Genomic DNA, 25,151 nt, shown 5'->3' with positions numbered 1-25,151 from the left:
CATCTCCGTCTAAAATTAGATTTGGTTGTAAATATGTATATAACTATACAAAGTTTATATAAATAAAAAATAGAATATTTTAAATAATTTTATTTGAATAAAATAAAAAAATAAATAATCAATTCTTTATTTTATAATTTCTTCTATTTTATAATTTTACTTTTAAAAGAAAAAAATTCAGGTAATGGTTCATCTTTAAAACACTATTAAATTAATGGTTAATAAATTATGTGATTATATATTTTATTCAAAAATTAATATTCAAAATATTTTGTTCTTTTTATTTTATAAAACTTGTATAATTAGGTGGACGTCTATAATTAAACATCAATGTAATAAAGTGTTTTGTACATTCTTCAATTTAATTAACACAAATAATTTCACATCAAAAAATAAAACATTAGATATTTTATACATTTGTACTAAAAATACAAAGAGTATTATATTTTATATTAATTAGTCTTATTGCAGTAATTATCTAAACAAATATTAATTTTTTCAAACTTCTCCAACGTCTCAAGTCACCTGCCACACAAAATTCGCTTAGTGTGACTTGTCTGTCGGACCTAGTTTGCAGGGTATTAAGTTCGGCCGAAGGTTTACTCAGTACATACTTTCGGATAACGGCTGCGGATTCCCTCGAAAAAAATATATATTAACTTTTTAAAAAAGAAAAATAATTACTTAATTTTTAATTACAAGTAAGTACACGACGCGGTTGCCGTTAATGTTAATGTTTGATTTTGGTTTAATCGCAACTACGTGACGTGGCAATCAATGGACTTGGCCGGTCACCGGTTGGTATCTATATTAGTTGGTGCACAATTTTTTATCCGTCAAAATCCAACTCATAGTCATAATCTATGTTGAATTATTCTATTGTAATAATAATTGCTCTGGTGCAAACCCAAGTCCCACGTCAAAAATTGTGAAAAAATTTTCACATCTTATAAGCCCAAAGTGAACTCTACTTCACTGGTACGAAATCTCTTGGAGAATATCCAAAAATAAATCCGTGCGCTCTTAATTTTCATATCAAAACCACGATCGTATTAAATTACTAAAAATTATGTTATATATATATATAATACTACTATTAGTAATTTATTGAAGTTTGGTTGTTGAAGGCACAATAAATATAAGGGTTGAGTTTTCAAAGTTGAAAGTTCTTTGTACCGATTAGTTTAATCTCTAAATGTAGTTATAATCAAGATCCTTCCATGAATCACAAGAAACAAATTAATTCACAAAAATTTAATAACCTTTGAAATTTTAGTTATCTAACTATTTATATATCTGTGGACATATTAATTTAATTTTTTGAAGTGTTATTAATTCATGTGTTAGATGTACTATTCATACTCCAAAAGTTTAGGCTATTTACAAATGTTCATGGGGATTTTTTTTTCTTTTTTTTATCATGTAATTTTTATAAAAATATATTATTACATCTTATAAAATATTAAATCAAATTTATTATTTTTAAATTCAAAACTAAAAGTGTGTTCATCCAGACAATTTTTGCCAGACATAATTCTCAATGAATATTATAAAAAATAATAATAATATATATTTAAAAGTGAGTGTGGTGTTTGTTCATTAAAAGTGTTTGTTTTCATATTTTTATAATTTTAAGTTTCCTTTAAATATTATATATAATATTTAAGTTCAATACAAAATATTGCATCTAATTAATAAATATTTTATTTAAAATATTAAAATAAAAGAAATATTAACAAGCCGAAGAATACACGATACGGTAACAAAAAGGAAATAATTATATTATGGTTTCTTGAAGGGATTTTCATGGGAAAAATGGCAACCAAAATTATGACGACTTACTTAAATAATAATAATTAAAAAAATCCGAAAAACAAAAAATAAAACGGAAGAAGTCAACTAGAAATGAATACTGAGAATACGTCCTTCATCAGCCGTATAGAAATAAAAGTACAAGGCTTCCAGCTAAACGTACAACCACTCAATGCACCTGTTAACCTACGTCGGTTCTACACGCGCCACATCGTCCCTCCGGCCCCGCTTTCAAACTTCAGTTATTTTTCGTTGTCTTTAGCCATCAAACACATTACATACACACGCGCATATATATACATACATATACATACATATATATATATGTCCGGCGTTTAATTCAGACTTACCGATTATTATAATTTCGTGCATAAGAATGATCGCAGTATTGGTTTAGAGAAATAACGACGTCAGAAAAAAGTGACAGGGATGCCGCTAACGAGTTTTCCGGCGGTGGTCGCGGCGGCGCTCTTGGCGGCGGCGGCGGCGGTGGGTGCGTTCGGGAAGAGCGTGACGTTAACTCTGGAGAGAGCGAGTCACGAGGGCTTTGAGCTGAGCCGAATCAGACACCTCGACCGGGTTCGCCACGGCCGGTTCTTGCAGTCAAACGGCGTCGTTGAGTTCCCCGTCGGCGGCACTTATAATCCTTCACTCGTCGGGTACACATATATATATATATATATTTGTAACATATATTTGATTGTGATTTGGAAAGTGATTATTGTTAAGAGAATTAAATAAATTTGCAGGCTATATTATACAAAAGTAAAATTAGGGACTCCATATAAGGAATTCTACGTGCAAATAGACACAGGCAGTGATGTGCTGTGGGTTAATTGCAACCCCTGTTCTGGCTGCCCAAGATCCTCTGGTCTTAAGGAGGTAAACAAAATTCAAACAACCAAAAAGATTACGATCAATGTCAATGGATATGAAGCTAATTTTGGATTGTCATTAAGACATATGGACCAAAGAAAAACGTGACTTGTATGAAATGAAAACTGCAGATCACCTTGGAGTACTTCAATCCATCGGATTCATCGACGGCATCGACGATTTCATGTTCCGACAAGCGATGTTCATTGGGGGGACAATATTCGGAATCCTTATGTTCCGGCCAGAATCGATGTGGGTTTAAGTTTCAATACGGTGACGGGAGCGGAGCGTCGGGGTATTATGTTTCAGACACGGTGTATTTGGACAGTGCCGTAGGGAACTCTGCATCGAACTCCTCTACACCTATTGTTTTCGGGTAAGTACTTACCTGTCAATGTAAGAAGAAATTCGAAAACAAGATAATATCGACGCAAAGTCGTGCGAGTGCAGCTGTAGCACAACGCTGACGGGTGATCTTACGAGGAAAGAAGGCGCCGTCGATGGGATATTTGGATTCGGACAGAACGGCTTGTCTGTGATCACACAGCTTTCCTCACAGGGAATTACACCTAAAGCTTTTTCTCATTGCCTCAGCGGCCAAAACGGCGGAGGCGGCATATTGGTGCTCGGCCAGGCTGTCGATCCGAGCATCGTGTACACTCCGCTCGTCAAGGGGCAGTATGCATTCGTCCCTTTTAACTCTCAGACAATATATTGTCTGATCGATAACATTACGAGCATTTCAATTCACTAGTATTCTCGTCTAATTTTCAGGTCACATTACAACGTAAATCTACAAAGCATTTCCGTGAACGGACAAACACTAGAAATCAGCCCGTCTGTATTTGAAACATCGGACAACACGGGAACCATCATAGATTCCGGGACAACCTTAGCATATTTCGCAGACGGGGCTTATGATCCTATAATCACGGCAGTGAGTCGACACTTCCATTTAAAGTTTTTAAAACCCACAGAAAAATAATTACCTTCATTTACCATATCTGATCTTTATTCCCTTCGATCGTTCATTCATTCGTGCAGGTAATGCAGATAGTTTCACCATCCACACAAACTATTTCATCCCCCAATGGAGACCAGTGTTTTTTTACCACCTCCAGGTTTCACTGAGTTCAAAACGTTGTATTCTTGATTGTCTGTTGATTCCCCCCCACCTCGAGTTCTTCATCATTTTGGTTCCTCTGCAGTGTCTCCGAGGTTTTTCCTAACATCAGTCTCAACTTCGCTGGCGGTGCATCAATGGTGCTGATGCCTCAGGATTACCTTCTGGAGCAGCATTCTAGAGTAAGTCAGTTCACATTGTCAATCCTGATATATAATAGAGAGAATAGGCCGTGCTGAGCATAGGCCGTAGGATGTTAGGAGCTATAGAAAATGCGAGTGCTTTAGTGTAAGAATGTGCTGAAGAGAAATTACATCTTCCTACAATTTAGAGTTTGATAATGTACTGTGATTTGTTCTTTTGATTTTCTTGTGTAGGTAGGTGTTTCAATATGGTGCATTGCCATTCAGAAAACCGAGGGCCAAGAGCTTACCATTTTAGGAGGTATAAAATGAAAACTCACCTCGATTCTCATTCTAGTTTGTTGTCTCTTTGCAGACATCATATATTACTTTCTTACACAACACAAACCATATTGTGCAGACCTAGTTTTGAAAGATAAGATTGTTGTCTATGATTTATCCGGGGAGAGGATTGGATGGGCAAATTACGACTGTAAGTTTCCGCACTCTATTCTTTAGCGTTTTACGCAGATACAATGATGGGATTATAATTTGATGCAGGACAATTAAAACTTTGAATGACATTCTACGAGAAAAATAATTAAAGTATCAAATTCATTATGATTTATGAACATGTCCTAAATGTATGAGATGTTAGCTCTGTGTTTTGATCCTCTAGAAACCAATTCTGACAATGATGATACATGCATTTTGTGATCTATATGTAGCTCTGACATGCAATAGTTTTCAACTCAAATTCATGATGTAGGTTCGTCGTCTATAGAAGTATCTACAAGCAACAGCAACACAACTCAGTCTGTAGACGCCGGGAAACTTGACAACGAAAACAACAGCTCAAGACTACGATATGGGCCGTATATGCTAATACATAACATAGCCATGGCTTTCTTATTGCATATTGCATTCTTTGGTGTTTACATGTTTTTCTAACTTCGATAAAATATATACATGTACAGACATTAATGAAACATGACAATATAAGTGCACCACAAACACACAGATATAGCAACTTAAATTCCATCTGCAATTTTGTTTTCACGACACTTGTTGTAGAAACAAATATCACATGAATAGCCATTTTATTTTGTAGAGGTTGAAACTCATTCATCTGCTTTTCCCCTACAACTTTGTGAGTCTTAAACCTACCACATTGTTATCATTATACACGTTGATATATTATTTATATGTGCATAAAATAATCAAATTAAATATTATACATTTATACCTATTCATTTAAGAAAAAAAAAAACAAACAAACAAAAAATGACAATATTTAACATAGATAAGTTCACCAAGTGTCTGTCATGGGCCACTCTCAACACATCACAATCTTCACCCATCAAATTTGACTTGTCACTCCCTATAACAAAGTTCTCCTCACCTCCTTCATAGTTTTCACAACCCCCAAACTTTTTGGTCACCAACTTCCCTAATGGATGCAGAAATCGACAACACATTACTACATGACTTCAAATGCCCCCTTATGATGAAATAGAGGCAAACCATGTGTGCCCAGCAATCCAATCACTGCTGAAATAACTTGTGAGACAGACACCAAAGAAAAACTTATCTAATCACCCAAACTCTTCATAAGTTCCTAACAAGCACCAATATCTTGTAGGAGAATAACTTGATAGAATTGGAAAGAACAGTGGAGCCCTCATGGCCAAAACTGGTTGAACCACTGGAGAAGATCACAGACAGGCTAGCGGTCGTGTGGTGGCCATCTTAGCTCTGTGAAAGACTCTCCTCAGCTAAGAGCTGCAATTGAAGAAATCCAGGTATGCCACTCTTGATCAAGACATTCGGATGTGTGTATATGTTTGTTCATCTGATTGTGTACGTTGCAGCCGAAGCAGACTGAATTCGAGCTGAAGTTAAGGCAGAGCAGGACCATTTATGAATGGTTTAAAAGCTCTTAGAGAATCATCAAGCTGGGAAAGCTTGAGTGAAGCAAAGAAAAGAGTTGTGGAGTGTGAGTTTGTCAAAGTAGCCAAAAGTCTATATTATAGAATACTCAAATTTTAAATATCCTAATGAAAGCCTGACACAGTCAAGCTGAAAGAAGCTGGTTCCCATGGAGTTTCCTTTGAGCATGGTTCAAGAGAGCGTTTTAATGAGATAGAGCAGGTACTTTGGATAGAATGATAATTTTAATTTGCACTAAATGATAGTCCATTTCCCTAATTCTGTGCATTGGGAATTGGGAAAACTTGCTCAAATTTTTGAAGAGAACATTTTAGATGCTACAGTTTGAGAAAGTCATCACAGAGACAAAAAAGAAATCGAGGATGTGCCTTTTACAACCTTGGAAATAACTGCAGAGAGTACAGTTCTTAAGGTGCTACATTTTTAGCAATTTCTATTTTTCCCTAAAAATTGATTTCCTCCCATTTTCCTTCTCTCTAACAACTGGCCCTTGGATTATAACGGGCCCGAACTATCACTCTATATTGCAACATCAATGCAACAGATCGTTAAGGGAGGAATTTTTCCGTGCATACATCGCAGGCGCATCAGATGAGGTCCTAAACAATGCACTAATCATTGAACGCATTTTGGCACTTAGGCAGGAGAAAGCAAAGCTTCTTGGCTATAGAAACTATACTGAGGTATCATACTGTGGGAAATTTAAAATGATGCCAAATGCTAATTGCACATCTCATAATATATATACTGAGAGTTTTAACACTAGGTCAGCTTTGAGACTAAAATGGCAACCCTGGATAAGGCAAAGGATCTTATAGAGAAGCTTTATGCTGCTTCTTGGGGACATGCAGTTAAGGGTGTGTTTGGACTTAGGATGATTATGTTCCGTATGTGGGTAGTATGTATTATTTTGATTTGCTGAATTACATGTGATTCTCTAGACATGGAAGAGCTTAGAGAGTTTGCCAATAAGGAGATGCATTATATGAGTCAAAACATGGCCTGAATGAGGTTGGTTTCTCATCTAATGGTTTTCCATTGCCAAGGTTATAGAAAAGGTATGATGACTACTTTACTTCATACAATGAAGCATTCTTCAAGTTCAAAATCAAATAATATGTTTCTCTTAAGGAGTCAAGTATATAAGTAGTCACATACAATAGAAAGATGAGAAGAATGCAGATTACATAACCTAATAATGATTTACAAACTAGGTTAGATGTGCTTCTCTGAACTTTCTCTCCTCAATTACGTTAACGCATCCCAACACCAAAGTATACTTCTAAAGTAGCTATAAAATTGTGCTAACTTGAGCTGCAAATAAAATTACCCCTTGTAAAATTCACATTTGTCTTAAAAACATAAAAGATATCCATACAATGGCTTGTTACCAACCATTTCTGCAGGATATGTAGCATATCTTTTACAAGAATAGTGAACTTTACATGCGGCATTGTCCTTCAGCAGTCAACTTTGCCAGATTATATACATTTCCACTTTATACCAATAATATCCTTTAAGTATTTCCCTTCTCTAGTATCAAAAAGCATCATTTGGAAGCGTGGTCTATTTATTTTCTAAAGTTTTTGAAAGAAGTATTCAAGCATATGGTTGATTCTTCAAATTTCGCAGAAAGCTTAAGAGGGGAAGTTCCTGCTAATGTTCCTTTCAGTTTGCATCAGCCATATATGATCATTATGCGCTTCAATGCATAAAGTAAACAGTCACTGACTTCCACAATATATTTAGCAAATCAGATACTATGCAACTGCACTTAGACCATGACAGTAAATCACAGCAGCATGTATTTAGCACCCAACAAAACAATTCAATATACAACAGATTCTTGCCTGCTACACTTCTTCGTCATTCTTCCAAGAGGGGTTGGTAGAAAAGTTTGAAGGCTTCCATGACTTCAAGATACCACATCGATTCCCTATCTGGAAATGCGGAAAGATTAATAAGTTTGTGTGCCTGCAGAGAATCAAAAACATCAGATATCACTACAGATAAATCACTCTATTTCCATGTACGTTTTTTTGCAGCATTGAGCCTTCGTTACATAAAAGATGAAGTGGCTACACCAAATTTCCAGAAAATATAACCTAAACCACAAAGCTTCAGTAACAGGAATCAATATTTGAGCAGAAACCATTTCAATTTAACCACCATTCGGCACTGGGACTAACTATTATACCATAAAGTACAGATATCGTTAATCGATAAGAAATATTATTGGAATTTAAAATATGCGTTCACCTTAATCACAGGGAGATCCCCTTCACGGTCCGAATAAAATCCAACGACCATCAAGTACATTCCTAACAAGCACGCAAGTAGATCAATCAAGCAACTGGACAGTTATTAGGACAAAACAGCAACAAATAATCGAAACAACCGACCTGCTTCCCAGCGCTGCCTGCGAAAATCGCTGGTCAAGGACAGCTCAATAGTGGCGGTTCCGTCGTCGAGGATAAATCGACCGCTCTCATCACCATCGGCGGAAGGTGTGGAGACAAGAACACCCTGTGATTTCTAGACCTTAGAGTTTATCGGTATTGGTTCAATTTACCTGTAATATATGTAAGTGTCGAGAATCGACCTACCTGGAGCCAAGCGCGCTGGAAAAGAATCCCGCCGAGGGCGTAGGCGTTCTGCGACGGCGCACGGCGGGCCGACCTGAGATGCACGGCGAGCAGTTTTAGCGCCGCTAGATTGTAATCCATTTTATTCTCGCAACGTTTGTTTCCCTCTCGATTTTCAAACTGTCGGACCAGGCATATAACCATCAATCAGTTCGAACATTGGGGGAGGGATCGTTGGTCACAGTTCCCAACGGTCCAGCGAATGACTACCTGACACGTACTCATATTGTTTTTATTTTTTAAAAATTAAAATTAAAATTCTTCCCCCCACAAATTTTGCAATTTCTTCCGATTTTACAATTCTGCTTTTTCTAATTACTCTTATTAGCATTTGGAGTTTCCTGTCGGAAGGTCACGATTCAAGCAGCAAGATAGGGTCTGTTTGTTCTGTGACATAATATAAAATACCATTGTAATTTATATTTTGTAATGAGGTTCACTCTTACTAACTTACGAAAATAAAATATATATATAACCCTTAGAATATAATGGAGGAAATAATAATAATAATAATAAAATATTACTACATCTCTTCCTTGGACAATTTATTTTTTTTTTATTTTGATTCGTTTTGTAACAAAGTATATATATTTTTTTTAGTAATTATGTTGTCTACTTAATATTACAAATATTATTTCAATTTAAATATATTAAACAAATATTATTGTCTTTATATCATACAATACTAACAAGAATAGTTTAATATTTTTAATTTTATTTCTACTTCATCCCAATATAATACTAATATTTTTAAAATTCCATGCAAAAAGTAAATAGATTGATAGATAGATAGATAGATATGGGACGAAAAGAGTATTTTTGTCCACATGAATTTAATAACATGTTTTCATCATTTAAATTGGTCAAAAATTATGTGAAGTTTATCTAGTAATGAAGACATATTGTTGATACGTGAATAGATTTACGTCTATAATTATATACGTCACATAAATTAAATAGTAAAAATTTTCGGAAGACTAATTGAATAAACTTGAAAATTTATTGTCAAAAGTTGCAAGGCAAAAATATATTTGTAAAATTATATTTTGCAGTCATACAGAATTTTATATACAAACATACAAAAATTACGCTATCTCAACTATATTGTTGCCCGAAATAGAATATGTACAACAACAAAATATACTATGTAGATTTATTGAGACATATTATTTCACTAAGTAACATAAGAGCACAATACTTTACGAATAGAAGAAATTTTTTTGGTAACGAATGTCGTTTGACAATGTAACGAAATTATGTTTAAACATATATTGAATAGATTGTTAGCATGTATTTGTTGTTATATAGTATGTGTTATATATACTATTATTATTGATGTCACGAGTTTATATTTTATATTTATTTTATATATATAATTTGTTTTATTCATTTATATTTCATGTGATTGTCGACATATATTGTATGTATTGTAAAACTTATTTTGCATTTTGTATATACTCAGTTTACATATCGGACTGGTTATGATGTTAATTGAAAAAATAAGGAACCATGGACATATAAAATAGTCGAACTTAATATCCTGCAAATAATTAACAGATAAATCACAACAAGCGAACCATCTGTGACAGGTGACCTGAGGTGCTTATATTTATTGTTTGTACCGTTCTAAATTTTATATATTAGTATAATAAAAATAATAATTCTATATATATATACTCTTTTTTATCAGATTTTAAAGTCACATTTACCTTTTGCGTCATTATACTTATATTAAAAATATCTTTACATTTTTTTTATACATTATCTTTCTATTAGTATTATAAAATATTAATGAAAGCATTTTTTCAGTTTTTTCCTTTGGAGCGGGACGGAAATAATATAATTTAATTAATATTACACCGAATTTATAAATATCCATTCGAACATACTTTCATAAATCAAATGCCCTTCTCTTGTACGGAAAACATAAAACCAACACAAACAATAGAAAATATAATAATAATAATTTAAAGGAGAGAGAGTCCAGCAGGGAGGAGATCATCGGACAAAATCCTGTTCGCAGCCTCGGTGGGGTGAAAGCCGTCCCAGAAAACATACTCCGTCGCATTCTTGCACGTCCCCGGCGACTTCCCGTTGCAGAGAATCGACGTCTCCACCAGGCCGCTCCCGCAGCACGCCTTTCTTGCTTCGAAGAAACCGTAGTCGGTGGGCTTCGTCACGATGTCCAGAAGAGGCTGGTAAATGTCGAGCACGACGAGGTTCAGACCAGAGAGCTTCCCTTGCAGCCTCTGCGACGTCGCGTTCAGCTTCCCGTTGAACGACGCCGCTGCCCTGTTCATCTTCTCCACGCAATCGTTCCGGTCCTCGCCGAAAATCGTGATCACCGCCGGCACGCATCCCAGCGGCGGCAGCGTCGTCACGCCGATCTTCCTAGCGCCTAGTCCGTACACCTCCTGCGTGTGTCATTGTCGAAAAACTATATAATTCAAATGATGTAATTTTGTTGATATGCTTTGAATCTAGTTTGCTTGTTAAGTTTTTACGGAGTTTCACTGCCCGACCAACAAATCGGGGTCAAGGAGGGTGAAATCCCCTTTGCCTGTGTCCGGGGCGCAGAATGGCTCCTGCCTTATTGGATTTTGAGTTCATATTAGGATAAGTCTGTCTGATGTATTCTCTTAGTTTATTTTGAATAAACTTAAAAGATATGAAATCTTAGTTAATTTATACCAGAAATCGATAACTGTAATTTTGTAATTTAGCCATCATCAACAATAAATTTGTTCTTCGTTTCTACTCATAGACGTAGCCAACACGTTGTTGGTGAACCATATAAATATGTGTCTCTTTTATGTTTATGTTTGTTACTCAATCATTAATCATAATCTATTACAACATTTTTCTTAAATTTTTAGGTGAAATAGTAATTTTTTTAACATGGTATCAAAGCAATAGGTTATGGTGGAAAGTATATATATATATTCCCTTCATCCACCTCTAAGATCATATTTTCTTTTTGCGTACTTAATTTTAAAAAAATTTTATATTTGTATAATTTTTTGTATAAATATTATTATAAGACACTAATGTAAGTATTTTGTACTTTTTTTTTAATTTGTACTATGTTTTGATATAATAATTAATATTCAAAGATCAACGCGTAAAAAGTAAATGAAACTCTTAGAGCCGGACGAAAATAGTATATAATATATAATTAATGAAGTATTTTACGGTCAGCTTAAACTTTTAGGTAAGATGGTTATTTAACAATCATCAATTATCGAGCATTGTTGTTGTTGTGCGTCGTCGTAAGTTATTCGATTACCTCTACGAACACGGCGTACGACTCCAAGAGGATGTCGGAGAATTGATCCACTGAGTACTTCTCGTAGAGCAGAGGATTGACGTAGTAGTTTTGGACAAAGTCACTGCTCCCGGCGCTGAGGAAGTGGATCGAACCGTTCACAATCGAGGACGCGTTGGCGGGGCCCACAAGCGCGGCGAGTTTCTTCTGATACTCCTTGTAATGCTCGACCTGTTTCGACAACGGAATGGTGTTCTGCAGGTCGAGAGATCACCCGAGTTCAGACATCGAAATCGAATGCCATTAGTACATATAGAACTACTACATCTATACATACATATATCTCCGCCGTTTCATCGTAATACCCCGACGAGGCAGAGGCGAAGTTAGCCCCGATCAAGAGGTTTTTTCCTGTGGCATTCTTGCTGAGGTAGGCCGGGGGGTAAGAAGTGAATCCGAGGTTCTCCGCTGTCATTTTTCGGATAAGGTGAAAAAAATGTTCGAGCATGAGACATTTCGACTATTTTTAAATTTACTACGATGTGTTATATTTGTATAAAGGCGATGATAGTACCCGTGAAGTCGGAGGCGAGCTTCCCGTTGCAGAATCTTCCGGTGGGTTTGTGATCGACGAAGTCTCTGCCGTAAGGCGGGAAGTTGGCCTTGACGATCGTTTCGAGGTAGTTGTTGTTGCCAGCGTCGACGACGGAGTCGCCGAATATTAGGAGGGCCGGGACTAGGGGCTGCCCATATGTCTTGCTAACAATGTAGAGGAAAATGAAGAGAAAGGTTAAATTTTTTGCCATGGTTGTATTGATGGAATTTAGAGTGTTTCTTAATTCTTAAGCGAAGAATAAGGATCAATTTATAGAGGTTTTGGTAATGAACATTTGAATTAAAATAAGTAAATAAATTTATTTTTGTTGTAACGAATGGTAATTGAAAATTTGAGGGAATTGAAAGCCTTGTGATTGAAGATGTAAAATGGGTTCGATTGGGTTAATGGGTTTTTTTTAATTTTTGTAATTTTTTAGGGGAGATTTGGGAATTTTTAGATCTGATAAAATTGGAGATTGACACGAAATTGAAGTTGAAATTGAAATAGAAATAGATTATGATTTTATATATAGGTAGGTAGGAAATTTGTGTGATTTGGTGTAGAAATGAAAAATGGCATTAGTTACGTTGTGTGTCTTGGTAAAGTAGTGTTTGTGAGCTGGCTTGGCTTGGCTTTGCAAGCTGTGCATTAGCAACTAAATATTCAGTATATGAGATATATAAATGGATGAATAATATTTTAACGCCATCTCCAACCTACATTCCTTTTCTTTTTTTTTTTTTAAAAGTAAAATTATATATCAATTTAAAAAATAAAATTACATACAATTTTTTGGAGAAAGTGCACAGAACCATGTGTGAGAGGTGACCGTCACGGTCACGAATCCAACTCCTACACCACCAGGACATCCCTTACGGGACTAATATACTCTTTTGTTCATGCAAATGTGTATTTATTTGATCAAGCATAAATTTTTAATAAAAGTGAGTAATAATTTTTACTTTTTTATTGTAAAATAATGCAAAAATATAATTTTTTTATGAAGTAAGAATATTCTTTTATGAAAATTCAAAAAAAAATATAAAAATTTGAATAACGGAAAAAAAATATATAAAGTGACAACAAATAATAATAATAATAATAATAATAATAATCCATATAATATATGTTTATTTAACATGATCTTAGGAGAATTTTAAAAATATTACATAATATAAGTTTTTTTTTAATTATTTATTTAAATATGATGTGCTTTCATCTAACTTCTTTTTATTACTATTTAAATATGCATTCTATCCTACCCATAACCAATTGATCAAATTGATAATAATTTGATAGAAGTACTTGTAAATAATTTTACATATGGTGAATGGGCCTTTTTATTACCATTCTGTGTTTTTGTTTTCATTTTTCTTCTTGAATTTGAAATTCACATTGACACATCATTTTTTAGAAGCTTTTTTTTTATTTTGACTATTGTAGTTTGTTCTAATCTCTGTTTTAATTCAAATACCATCTTCTATCAATAAAATGACTTATTTCTAATTTCATTTAGTGTTATTTCATAGCTTTTATTATTTAATCTTCGTATGTTCTAGTGAAACTATTTTCTTCGTTTCAAATTAAATGGAATTTTGTAGTAAATTAATAAGTAATAGTATTTTATTAGTCAATGAAAATTAAAGGTATTTTGTATTATTGTATAATTAATTTTTTAAAAAAAATATATTAAAAAATAATATAAATATGATAAACGAAAATGATAAAAGAAGTACTTTGAATTTGAGAACTATTATTTTATTTATACCAAATATTGCATTGAATTATTGTTTAAATCCAAATCCAAATTGGAATCTTCATTCATACATTTTCCACAATTAGTGTTCAAATTTTAAGGGATTGATCGCAAAATTTATTATAATTGTCTATCTAACGTTGTCTTTTTTTAGTCTTTATATAAAATACCAACTGTAGACACTAAAAATATATGTCTAAAATCAATTAAATATCATGTATTTTGGAAGAAAATAAAATTCCAATAAAATAAATATATGGTATTTAATTATGCACATATGTTAATTTTTGTACAATAAATATCAACCATTAATGCAAAATCTGCTTAAAATGGAAGATATCGTACAAATATTACGTGCATAAATAGAGCCATAATAAATTTGGCGGCAAAATAAATTAATCTTGTCAATAAAGGAAGTATATAAATTAATATCTTCCAAACAAGGCAATGATATAAAGATCTTGTCAATAAAGGAAGTATATAAATTAATATCTTTCAAAAAAAGGCAATGATATAAAGATTTTGGCGAAAAAGGAAGGTGCATAATCAAATCCGTCAAAAATGGAAAACGGCATCCGAGGGAAAAGGAAAGATTATAAAATCTTTCCATCCACGTGGCACCATCCGAAAAGGAAGCCAAGGCCACCCTCCCCTATAAATAGGAGCCTTGGCCAATTCATTTAGACACCGAAGTTCATTTGAAGACTCGCGCAAGGGTAAGTCTCTCTAGACTCTCTGCAATGTTCTTCATTGTTCTTCGTGTCCTTCGAAGCGTTCTTCGTCGAAAAGTCACCGATTTGGACAAATGATCCAATATTGGTTGACGAATCGATGAAGTTAACGTTCTTCGTCGTATGTCCGAGCCGGAGGAAGGATCAAATCTCTCAAAGCTATCGAGGAATCCATCAAAGCCAAGGAAGAGCCTCCAAAGTCGCTCCCAAAGCTTGAAGATGTTCGTCGCGTTCTTCATAAAAGGCGCAAACCAGGCCCTTTTCGATCCAAAAGTCAAAGGGACACGCCGCCAAAAGCATTATGGAGCACCAAATCTCTCCCTCAAAGATCAAATTCCGTCGGATCATCCAAAGGAGGCATCAATCCAAAGTCGACGATCAAAATCGCCAACATGGATACCAAAGTCCTTCAAAAGTCGGCGAAGTCAAACCGAAGACCAAAATCCCTTCGGATCAAAGAAGCCACCCAAATCCAAATTGGAAAAATGGATCGACCCGGAGAGAGAATCAAAGGATCCGAATAGAGAATAGGACCCGCATTAAATTTAAATACAAATATAATTTGTACAAATTTTGTGTTTATAAAAATATAACACAATATTTTTGTCTACACCAACATATAAAAAAATAGATATTAATTAATTTATCAAAATAATATTTATACTAAAATATATATTATCATATATATAATCTCACATTATAAATATAATATTAATTAATCTCATTATTATATAATTTAATAAAATGATATTAAACATTATAATAATATTCTAAAAGTAAACACACTCTTTGGCCATAATGTTTTATTATTATCGATTTATGTGATAAGAGTTTTCTCATAATTTTTTTAAATATTGATGAATAATGCTTTAAATGTACTTTAAAAAATAACGTACAGTATTCCTTAGTGTGTGGTTTTTTTTTTTTCTTATTTTTTAATATTATATTACATATTTATTTATTTTTTGTTCAATATATAAAATTTAAAATTGATTATTTACAGCCTCGTCAGAGATGGATTTAAACTTTTTGACGCCTCAAGTCATTCGATTTTGGTTGTAAGCTTTTCTTTAATTTGGGCCTACATGCATTTTGTGATGGGCCGATCTTGCTGGCCTTATTCTTCTTCAGGCTAAATTAAATTTAACTAATAATAATAATAATAATAATTTTGGTATAACACTAGCTTTTTTCTTATATTTCTTCTGTTCCCATAACTAAGTATCCATTTGTTTTTTATGCATTAATCTTTGGATATTAATTGTTATATCAAAACGTATTACAAATCAAGGAAAAATTGCAAAAATATTTCTATTAGTGTCTTATAATACTAATATAATGATATTTGTATAAAAAATTATACAAATATAAGGATATTTTTAACGTTAAGTACAATGACGCAAAAAATAAATGGATACTTTGTTATGGGATGGAGGGAGTATTTGTTTATCACAATTTTTTTGTTATTATTTTTAATTTACAATATCTCAAAATTTCGACAACTTTTCTTTATATATTTCTTTTGTTATTCTAAATACATGATAAAGAAGATTCGTTACAATCATCTTCTTCATTATTATTTTTATCATTGTTGTTCAGTTTTTACTCTAACAAAAACTTATTAACTTTAACAAAAAATACCGTTATTAAACTTTATTACTTTTTAAGAGAACTGATTACCTTCAATAAAAATTTAAAAAAATAAAAATAAAAATTAAATACTATCCAAATTTGTTTTGAAATTTTAAAATTTTAAATTATAATTTTAATATAAATTATTTTTATATATTTAAAATTTATTAATTAATACTCACGTTTTATATATCATATTTTAAAATTATTTGTTATTCTCTACTTTTTCATTTACTTCATATATTATTTGTACAAGATTTGGTAATAAAAATAATAATTTTTAAATTATATATTAATATATTTTGATTTATGCATAATATATTCAATTATTAAAATTTATATAAGTTAATATTTAAAAAAGTTAAAATATAATATTGTATAAAAATATTATTAGACAATAAAAATATTAATAAATAAAATAAATTATTTATATTTTGTTTGTATATTATTACATTATAAAAAATATATAGAAATAAATATATTATTCTGAATTTATAAAATAGTAAAAGTAACTGGTTGAAAGTGATTTACTATAACAAATAATAATTGAAATGGTTTGAATGTTGAGATGTATATGATGTGGACGAAAGAGATTAAAAAATAATAAAATAGAAATAATGACTGTAATGAATACTCAAATAAAATCATTGAATGTATTTGATTTATGTTTTCTAGGAGTGAGCAAAATATCATAAATCCAAAAATTCAATCCGAATCAAACTGAAATTTAAAATTTGGTTCGGATTTTTCGGATTTTTGGATTGGATCGGATTGAATTTTTAACAAATTTCGGATTTTCGGATCGGATTGGATCGGTATACTTAAAATCCGAATCAATCCGAAATATAATATTTTAATATATTTTTTTATTATATATATTTAATATTTTCTTAGAAAATATTATATTTTAATATAAAAAACTCAAATTTATTAATTATATTTTAATATATTTAATTTATATATATTATATATATTTAATATTATAAAATAATAATAAAATTTTAAAAGAATTTACAAATTTAAAAAAAAATAAAAATATTTACAATTTCGGATTTTTCGGTTTGGTTCGAATTTATTAGTTCGGATTTCGGTTATTTCGGTTATCTCGGTTCGGTTCGGATTTGTTTTTTCAAAAATTTCGAATTTTCGGATCGGTTTGGATTTGGCAAATTCGAACCAAAATTGACAAAATCCAAACCGAAAATCCGAATGCTCATCCCTAATGTTTTCTAAATTTTTATTTTTATTATTTTTAAAATATAATAATGATTAGATATAATATTCTGGATTAAATTTTTTTAATAGATAACTATGAAATTTTCTAATAATAATAATAATAATAACGACGAAAAGTAAAACTAGTCTTTTAAAAAAAATGTTAAATTCGTAAAAATGTGTTAAAATCGTAACATTTTGAAACACCGCAACAAAATAAAACAAATAAATAAAATGAAACGGTAATAGTATTGTATAATGGGGCTTGCTTAATTTTTTAAAACCCGTCTAAAATAAAAGAAAATAACAAAAAAAAAAAAAAAAAAGGGAAAAGGTTGCAAGAAACACGTGTGTTGTTATCTTCTTGGACGGACGTGGACGTTGCGTCGGTGTTATGCACCCGTCGTATTAAATACATTTTAAATTATATATATTTCGTTCGTGACATATATTTTGGATATAATTTTATACATATGAAAATTTAAGTAAAATATGATTATTAGGTAATTAAAAAATATATTAATAAAAATAATTATAAATTAAAATTAAAAAAAATAAATAGTTTAATTAATATTAAAAAAATTATATAGTTTAAAATTTAAAATGTAATTAAATTAGATAATCAAAGTTTAAAAAAAAATAATAATAAAATAAAATTATGCGAGACGAAATAAAAACAAATTATGTAAGATGAAGGGATGAAGTACAATTTTAAAAACTACTTTAATGGATGTGTTTGCCTAGTACTCGGAAGTGCCAGATTATATTACATTCAATTTTTTATTTATTTATTTTATTAAGTTTTCAGTTTGTCAAAGATAAACTACACATAGGATTTGTGTGTCCAGTAACCTTTTATCTGACATGTTTTTAATATATATAATACATATTACATCATCTTATAAAAATCAATATTTAATATAAAATATTATTTTTTATATTATCAATATATTTTTATTAAAAAATAGTTCAAACTAAAATACAAAATGAACAAACACTAATAGCATGCGGAGATGTGTGAAGAGGCCAAAATCGCAAATCATCTCTTTTAATATACTCTCTTCCCGTCTACTAAAAAATAATTTATTTGGATCCGGCATAAAATTTAAAAAAATATATATTTTATTGAAAAAACGATAGATAATTGGTAATATTTTTGTAAATTTAGTTAAAAATAAAAGTAAATGAAAAGAGATAATGCAATAAAATTAGTGATATTTGTTGTAAATAAGTGTTAAATGAAGAGTAATAATTAAATGTTGATTGTTGACTTTGTCAAAATTAGTAAAATGATAAATTAAACAGACCTATTAAAAAAAGTGACAACAAATTTGACGGATAGAGAGTATAATAACCATCTTTTTCGATAATAACTCTGAACTTATAAGAGGATTAAGAAGATAACAAGAAGAAAATAGAGTGATTGAAAATTTAGAATTTTAAATATGATTTAGAAAAATAAAATGGAGTGAAAAAATACAAATGGGCTAAAATATCTATTTTTATCTAAATTAAAATTAAAGTACATTAACGAGGGAACAAAGAAATATTTAAAATTTATACTGTTCATTCCATTTTTTTCTTCCAAAAATATCATATCAAATATTTATTTTTAATTTTTTATATTTTACTAAAAATCAATTTTACATTCAAAACATCACATCAACACCTATTTATTTTTTCTATTTAAATCCCAATTCAAAATCCAAACCCCGAACAAACACACCGTTTATATATATTGTATAAATTTTAGTGATATGTTTCAACACAAATAAATATTAGTATAAATTAGAACAAATAACATTACCTAAACACAATTTAAAATAATAATGTGTGTTTAAACTTCATGAACTCTTATGATTTTGTTGGCTACTCGATGACTATAGGATACGAGTACTATCCAAATATCTTGTACCAATATTTTTAATAAATGGAATAAACAAATTATCTTATTCATCATCATATTGCTTAAAAATATATATATATATAATTATATTAAAATATTATTTAAAAAACAATTATAATTCACACTAAATCAAATACCAAACAAACCCATGTTATTTGGTCACCCATGCTTATTTGTGTCGGTGGACAGAAAAATTGCTTATTTTTTCAATTTTTTTTAATAGTATTATTATTATTATTTTAATAATTTCACTACAATGGTCTTCGTTATAGATACCAAATAAGTATTACTTTATTAAATAGTTATAGAATGTGTTTGTTTGTAATTTAAATCTAATATATGGACATATATTCTCAAATTTCAATTCAACATTTTAAATAAAAATAAAAAATAAAATTATAACTAAAAATAAAAATAAATAAATTTACAAATATCATCACCCCACGCTGCTTTGATTTATGGAGAGTTATTAATTACTATCGATTCCTCCCGCCGTCTCACGTACCGTGTCTGCTACACGTTAGACACGATATTTTAGGAGGAGTATAATTAGTAGATAATTAAAAATGTATTAATGAAAATAATTATTTTATAATATAAATAATTATAAATTAAAATTAAGATAACTAATTAATTTAATTAAAATTTAAAAAAAATTAAAATCTAAAATAAGATTAAAGTGTGTAATTATTTAAAAAAAACGAAAGTGAAATGGTAAGTGGGACGGACAGAAAAGGCTGGACATGGTATTTGGGACGGAAGAAGTAATATTTTCTAGTAATAAATTACGCAGCGGTGGCGACACGCGCTGTGGTAACTTCACCTCCCTCCTGTTTTTTTTTTTTCATTTTTTTTTTTCACATCTTTAAATACATTCCTTCCTTCCTTTCGTCAGTCTTCTCAGAATTTCCTTTCATCCAATCTTCGATTTCTGAAAATCTTCAGTAAATTCTCAGTCAAATCCTTTTCCAGGTACAAGAGAAGAGGATTTCTCACTCAGTGTGGTGGAAATGGCGGCCGGGAGAGCAGATCTGGACGGGAATGTGATCAATCCGATTACCATATGCATGATAGGTGCGGGCGGTTTTATCGGTTCGCATCTGTGCGAGAAGCTGATGGCGGAGACGCCGCACAAGGTGCTGGCGGTGGATGTGTACAATGACAAGATTAAGCACCTTCTCGAGCCGTCGTCCCTCCCCTGGGCGGATCGCATTCAGTTCCACCGTCTCAACATCAAGAACGACTCTCGCCTCGAAGGACTCATTCGTATGGCGGATCTTGTAAGTATTCGAACTTCCTAGCCTTTACTCTCCGGCATTTCTGCAAAAGATTTCTATCTTACTCCCGAACTTTGACCTGAATATATACAGTATATATATATGTGTGTGTATACGTAGATTTCTTGCTTAGACGATTCGTTTATGACGAGAACGATTGCTCTGAAATTTCTTCGGCGTCGAGGTTTCACGAGCTAAAGTGAAGTGAAACACTAGCGTCTTTTGTCTCCGATTTTGTTTCTAGATGTGAAGTTCATTTATGCCTTGACTGGATTTGATTTGTTTGGATATTTTTTGGATCTGAAATTTGGTGTTTCTATGTTTGGCTAGAGTAACTACTTTGTGGTCGACCTGTTGTTTCCTTCTAATTCGCCATCGATTAAAAGTTTTGCCTCACCTTTTTGTCTACTTGTCTGTCGTTGTAACGTAGTGACTGTTTTTGATAGTTTGATTCATGTGTTAGTTGTTCTAACTTTGATCTGTACTAAATCTGGAATTCTTGTTGCTCAGACCATAAATCTCGCTGCTATATGCACTCCAGCAGATTACAATACGCGTCCTCTTGATACAATCTACAGCAACTTCATTGATGCTCTTCCAATTGTAAGTATTTTTTCTTGTTACTGCCTTGCACCCTGCTCTATTGGTATATAGTCTCATTTGAGGAGGCGGATCTTGTGCCGATGCCGATGCTGATGCTACATTTAAGAGTGAAATCTTGTTGCTTTCAAAGTTTTAAAATCACAAATTAGAATAGTCATAATTGATTTATTTATATGCTTCTTGTAGTTGTATAATGTGTTGAATACATGTATATGAAAGTTGATTTCAAATATAGAAGATTTTGAATTTAATCTGCATGTTCAACGCTGATCGTTTTGATAACAGAGTCCACCCCCACACCATAGTCCATTCCTAACGGGACCTCTTTTGATTTACATAGACGTTGATCGTTTGGATGTTGAATTATTGATATATGTTGGGTTCAGGTTAAATACTGTTCTGAAAATGGCAAGCGCCTCATACATTTCTCAACCTGTGAAGTATATGGGAAAACAGTTGCTAGCTTTTTACCCAAGGATAGTCCGCTCCGGCAGGTAAACCTCTGCTTGTCTTCCCTCTGAGTTCTTGAAATTAGAATGTTGGAGTGTAAGTGTCTTTGGTTAATTAGCTTGTATTTGTTTTCTGACAATATGGTTTCTTCACATTTAAGATCACAAGTATCCATCATCATTTTCTTGGTATACGTATAGGGTCATGGGGATTAGGTATCTATCAAAATGGGGGCAAACGTGTTCCCATTGTATTTACTTCATGAAAAAAGTCGTTGTTTGGACTGAAGTTCCTCTTGCTTATGCTTATGAGAAATGAATTAAATATGTTAACTTTTGTTTTCAATTTTGATAGATACCTATTCATAGAAAATTCCTCTGATTAAATAAGTTGCAGCATACTACTGTACTTTTGATTTGTAATTGTAATTAAAATTTCTGGTTTCTTGAATACCCTCCCGAACCAGGACCCTGATTACTACGTCCTTAAGGAAGACGCATCTCCATGCATTTTTGGCCCTATCGAAAAGCAGAGGTGGTCATATGCATGTGCAAAGCAGTTAATCGAGAGATTGATATATGGTTAGTCACTAATTTGAAAATCTGTTCGTCACCGAGGCTGGATATTTTAAAGGTTTAATTTTCCTAATGCTACAGCGGAGGGCGCCGAAAATGGCCTCGAGTTCTCAATTGTGAGGCCTTTCAACTGGATTGGTCCCAGGATGGATTTCATTCCTGGTATCGATGGTCCAAGCGAAGGCGTTCCGAGAGTTCTTGCCTGCTTTAGCAATGTATGGTAAATCATATTTTGATAATTCATCATTCTCGTATCGCTCTTGTTTCATTTAATCTTTTCTCCAGAATCTTTTACGGCGCGAACCACTGAAGCTAGTAGACGGGGGTGAATCACAGAGAACTTTTATTTATATCAAAGACGCCATCGAAGCTGTTCTACTCATGATAGTATGTTCTTTCTCCGTTTCCTATCCAATCTGTTTCAAAATTTAATATCGTAGTCTGAACTCGAGTGGCTTCTTTCAGGAAAATCCAGCACGAGCCAATGGGCATATATTCAACGTGGGCAACCCGAACAACGAAGTCACTGTCAGGCAGCTTGCTGAAATGATGACTCAGGTAAATGGAGCATCCAAACCCAAACATACATTCATAACACACGGCAGACAAATGTCCTCAAATGCATATTTCTACAGATTTACGCAGCAGTCAGCGGAGAACCTGCGCTGGACACGCCTACAGTTGACATAAGCTCGAAAGAATTCTACGGCGAGGGATACGACGATAGTGACAAAAGAATTCCCGACATGACCATAATCAACAGACAACTTGGTAAATAGTCGAACTTGAAAGTGTTCGATGGATAACTAAATCTCTTTCTTTCTGTTAACCCAATTCGATAAATATGTGGTGTTGTTAGGTTGGAATCCGAAAACGTCCCTTTGGGATTTGCTGGAGTCGACTCTTACTTACCAACACAGAACTTATGCTGAAGCCGTAAAGAAAACTACTTCCCAATCCGTGGCCAGTTAAGAACACGAGCTATTCTGTAAGCCTTTCGGATCTCCATTTTATGATCTATTTCTATAATATATATATATATATATATTGTCGATATTATGAAAAGTCATAAGTCATTCTTTGGAATATCACAAAGCACAAATGTCTTGGTAGTGTATGTTTGGTGGCTAAAACTCTGTTCCCTGCTGCAGCATGTTATGTTTGTTGTCTTTTCTGTTTATGTCTATTTGGTATGTATTGAAAAATAAAAAATGTTGGAGGACCAGTCGTCACGCCTGGTGGGACTCGAACCCACAATCGTCTGATTAGAAGTCAGACGCCTTATCCATTAGGCCACAGGCGCCTTACGTGCTACAATTTAACTTTGTAATTTAATTATAGATATAACATAATCGAAACCTTGTATTGTTATTATTATTATTATTTGGAAATTTGTAACCGCTTTGCATAAATTATCGGACCAAACACTCGCGATAAAAGGATATTTAGGGTGTGTTTGTTTGGGAGATTGGATCTCATTTTTTTCACCAAAATATCAAATCAAATATCTAATTTTTATTTTTTATATTATATTAAAAATTAATTTTACATTAAAAATCTCAGGTCAACACCTATTTATATTATGTCATACAACTATTCAAATTCAAAATTTTTACTATTCAAATCCCAACTCAAAATCTAAACCCACGAACAAACATACCCTTAAAGTATATGGTTTAAGTTTTCATTCTGTTCCTCCCGGATTAAAGTATATATTAAAATTTTTCTAATAGATTAAAAAGATAATATTTTATTGATTAGTAAAAGTATTTAAAATAATTTTGATAGTTTTGTATTTTGTATTTTTTCATCGGAATCTTTTGTATTTTATGTATATATGCAGATATAGTGATATGTTTGTAATTTACTTATAAATAAAAATATTTTGATATTAATGCCCTATCACTTTTATTATATAAGTAAAATATTTTTTTATAGTAATATGTTATATTACGCATACTTGAACGAAACAAACATTTATTATATAAATTCAAATCAAATAAACCCAATATTAGCACCGAGGAAAGTTCTCAAATATCTATTTGGTTTCGATTGGAATTTAAAATTTGATTTGAATTATGTGAGATTTATATAATAAATAATACTACCTCCGTTTCACATACAGCAGACACCGTATTTCAGAAGAAATGTAATTAGTAGATAATTAAAAATGTATTAGTGAAAATAATTATCTTATAATATAAATTAATATTAAAATAACTAATTAGTTTAATTAATCTTTTTTAAAAAAAAAATAAAAAGTTTAAGATGAGATTAAAGTGTGTAATTATTTTCCAAAAAAGGAAAGTGACATTGTACGTGGGAACGTGGACATGGTATGTGGGACAGAGGGAGTATAATTAAGTATATATACGGCTATATATATATTATATGTTGGTGCAGGATTATAATATATGTACTCCCTCCGTCCCGCCAGAAGGGTGGCGTTTGCTTTTTGCACGTAGATTTTTGAATATTAGTATTATATTGGATTGTAGTAAAAAAGACAAAAATACTTCTATTAGTATGGTGTAATATAAAAGTAACGACATTTGTGTAATATTATAAATTGAAAGAATATTTATTATATGAAGTATGTAGTACAATTACTAAAT

At 31.8% G+C, this 25,151-nt stretch overlaps 4 protein-coding genes, 1 long non-coding RNA gene and 1 other non-coding gene across 15 annotated transcripts; 3 read left to right on the top strand and 3 right to left on the bottom strand.

Moving 5' to 3' along the window:
- The first annotated feature begins 2,110 nt into the window (after window positions 1–2,110).
- Window positions 2,111–5,067, top strand: LOC127244213 (aspartic proteinase 36-like). The gene is made up of 10 exons (XM_051264648.1): window positions 2,111–2,471; window positions 2,562–2,694; window positions 2,820–3,064; window positions 3,139–3,366; window positions 3,463–3,625; window positions 3,733–3,809; window positions 3,897–3,993; window positions 4,189–4,255; window positions 4,355–4,426; window positions 4,703–5,067. The coding sequence occupies exons 1-10, from the start codon at window positions 2,242–2,244 to the stop codon at window positions 4,882–4,884; spliced, it is 1,494 nt and encodes a 497-aa protein (XP_051120605.1). The 5' UTR covers window positions 2,111–2,241; the 3' UTR covers window positions 4,885–5,067.
- A 126-nt stretch (window positions 5,068–5,193) lies between these two features.
- LOC127244235 (uncharacterized) lies at window positions 5,194–6,983 on the top strand. 9 transcript variants are annotated; one of them, XR_007837106.1, is made up of 4 exons: window positions 5,196–5,735; window positions 5,805–6,295; window positions 6,466–6,566; window positions 6,650–6,980. It is a non-coding gene; the product is annotated as an uncharacterized LOC127244235 (long non-coding RNA). The 9 variants fall into 9 exon arrangements; XR_007837103.1 differs by having other exon boundaries at window positions 5,194–5,735; window positions 5,805–6,566; window positions 6,655–6,981; XR_007837100.1 differs by having other exon boundaries at window positions 5,194–5,735; window positions 5,805–6,566; window positions 6,650–6,981.
- Window positions 6,984–7,461: 478 nt separating this feature from the next.
- On the bottom strand, window positions 7,462–8,676 carry LOC127244297 (uncharacterized). 2 transcript variants are annotated; one of them, XM_051264769.1, is made up of 4 exons: window positions 8,490–8,676; window positions 8,286–8,409; window positions 8,143–8,204; window positions 7,462–7,823 (listed from the first exon to the last, which is right to left on the bottom strand). In XM_051264769.1, the coding sequence occupies exons 1-4, from the start codon at window positions 8,670–8,672 to the stop codon at window positions 7,737–7,739; spliced, it is 456 nt and encodes a 151-aa protein (XP_051120726.1). In that variant the 5' UTR covers window positions 8,673–8,676; the 3' UTR covers window positions 7,462–7,736. The 2 variants fall into 2 exon arrangements, with proteins under 2 accessions (XP_051120726.1, XP_051120725.1); XM_051264768.1 differs by having other exon boundaries at window positions 7,465–7,857; window positions 8,490–8,674.
- A 1,716-nt stretch (window positions 8,677–10,392) lies between these two features.
- Window positions 10,393–12,616, bottom strand: LOC127244287 (GDSL esterase/lipase At5g22810-like). Its single transcript, XM_051264757.1, has 4 exons — window positions 12,368–12,616; window positions 12,131–12,261; window positions 11,815–12,048; window positions 10,393–10,942 (listed from the first exon to the last, which is right to left on the bottom strand). The coding sequence occupies exons 1-4, from the start codon at window positions 12,597–12,599 to the stop codon at window positions 10,496–10,498; spliced, it is 1,044 nt and encodes a 347-aa protein (XP_051120714.1). The 5' UTR covers window positions 12,600–12,616; the 3' UTR covers window positions 10,393–10,495.
- Window positions 12,617–20,525: 7,909 nt separating this feature from the next.
- On the top strand, window positions 20,526–23,998 carry LOC127244385 (UDP-D-apiose/UDP-D-xylose synthase 2). The gene is made up of 9 exons (XM_051264895.1): window positions 20,526–20,911; window positions 21,419–21,511; window positions 21,898–22,005; window positions 22,428–22,542; window positions 22,618–22,751; window positions 22,822–22,923; window positions 23,002–23,094; window positions 23,172–23,307; window positions 23,396–23,998. Exons 1-9 carry the CDS (start codon window positions 20,642–20,644, stop codon window positions 23,506–23,508), a joined length of 1,164 nt encoding a protein of 387 aa, XP_051120852.1. The 5' UTR covers window positions 20,526–20,641; the 3' UTR covers window positions 23,509–23,998.
- Window positions 23,767–23,839, bottom strand: TRNAR-UCU (transfer RNA arginine (anticodon UCU)). Its single transcript has one exon. It is a non-coding gene; the product is annotated as a tRNA-Arg (tRNA).
- Window positions 23,999–25,151: the final 1,153 nt, after the last annotated feature.

This window comes from Andrographis paniculata, unplaced genomic scaffold (genome assembly GCF_009805555.1).
Source record: "Andrographis paniculata isolate CXL003 unplaced genomic scaffold, ASM980555v1 Contig9END, whole genome shotgun sequence".
Classification (NCBI taxonomy): domain Eukaryota; kingdom Viridiplantae; phylum Streptophyta; class Magnoliopsida; order Lamiales; family Acanthaceae; genus Andrographis; species Andrographis paniculata.
Note: the sequence above shows the minus strand (reverse complement) of the source record. Positions and strands in the feature narration are given on the sequence as shown.

Bases quoted from the DNA above. Each gene is read 5' to 3' on its own strand.
- LOC127244213 (XM_051264648.1), top strand. From the start codon at position 2,242: ATGCCGCTAACGAGTTTTCCGGCGGTGGTCGCGGCGGCGCTCTTGGCG. The intron at 3,065-3,138 runs GTAAGTACTTAC...GTGCGAGTGCAG, and splicing joins TCTACACCTATTGTTTTCGG to CTGTAGCACAACGCTGACGG. The intron at 3,994-4,188 runs GTAAGTCAGTTC...TTTCTTGTGTAG, and splicing joins TTCTGGAGCAGCATTCTAGA to GTAGGTGTTTCAATATGGTG.
- LOC127244297 (XM_051264768.1), bottom strand. From the start codon at position 8,672: ATGGTTATATGCCTGGTCCGACAGTTTGAAAATCGAGAGGGAAACAAA. The intron at 8,205-8,285 runs GTCGGTTGTTTC...CGTGCTTGTTAG, and splicing joins CAGGCAGCGCTGGGAAGCAG to GAATGTACTTGATGGTCGTT. The intron at 7,858-8,142 runs GTGAACGCATAT...GATTCTCTGCAG, and splicing joins GGGATCTCCCTGTGATTAAG to GCACACAAACTTATTAATCT.
- LOC127244287 (XM_051264757.1), bottom strand. From the start codon at position 12,599: ATGGCAAAAAATTTAACCTTTCTCTTCATTTTCCTCTACATTGTTAGC. The intron at 12,049-12,130 runs GTATGTATAGAT...CTCGACCTGCAG, and splicing joins ATGAAACGGCGGAGATATAT to AACACCATTCCGTTGTCGAA. The intron at 10,943-11,814 runs GTAATCGAATAA...TGACACACGCAG, and splicing joins CGTACGCCGTGTTCGTAGAG to GAGGTGTACGGACTAGGCGC.
- LOC127244385 (XM_051264895.1), top strand. From the start codon at position 20,642: ATGGCGGCCGGGAGAGCAGATCTGGACGGGAATGTGATCAATCCGATT. The intron at 22,006-22,427 runs GTAAACCTCTGC...CTCCCGAACCAG, and splicing joins AGGATAGTCCGCTCCGGCAG to GACCCTGATTACTACGTCCT. The intron at 22,543-22,617 runs GTTAGTCACTAA...CTAATGCTACAG, and splicing joins AATCGAGAGATTGATATATG to CGGAGGGCGCCGAAAATGGC.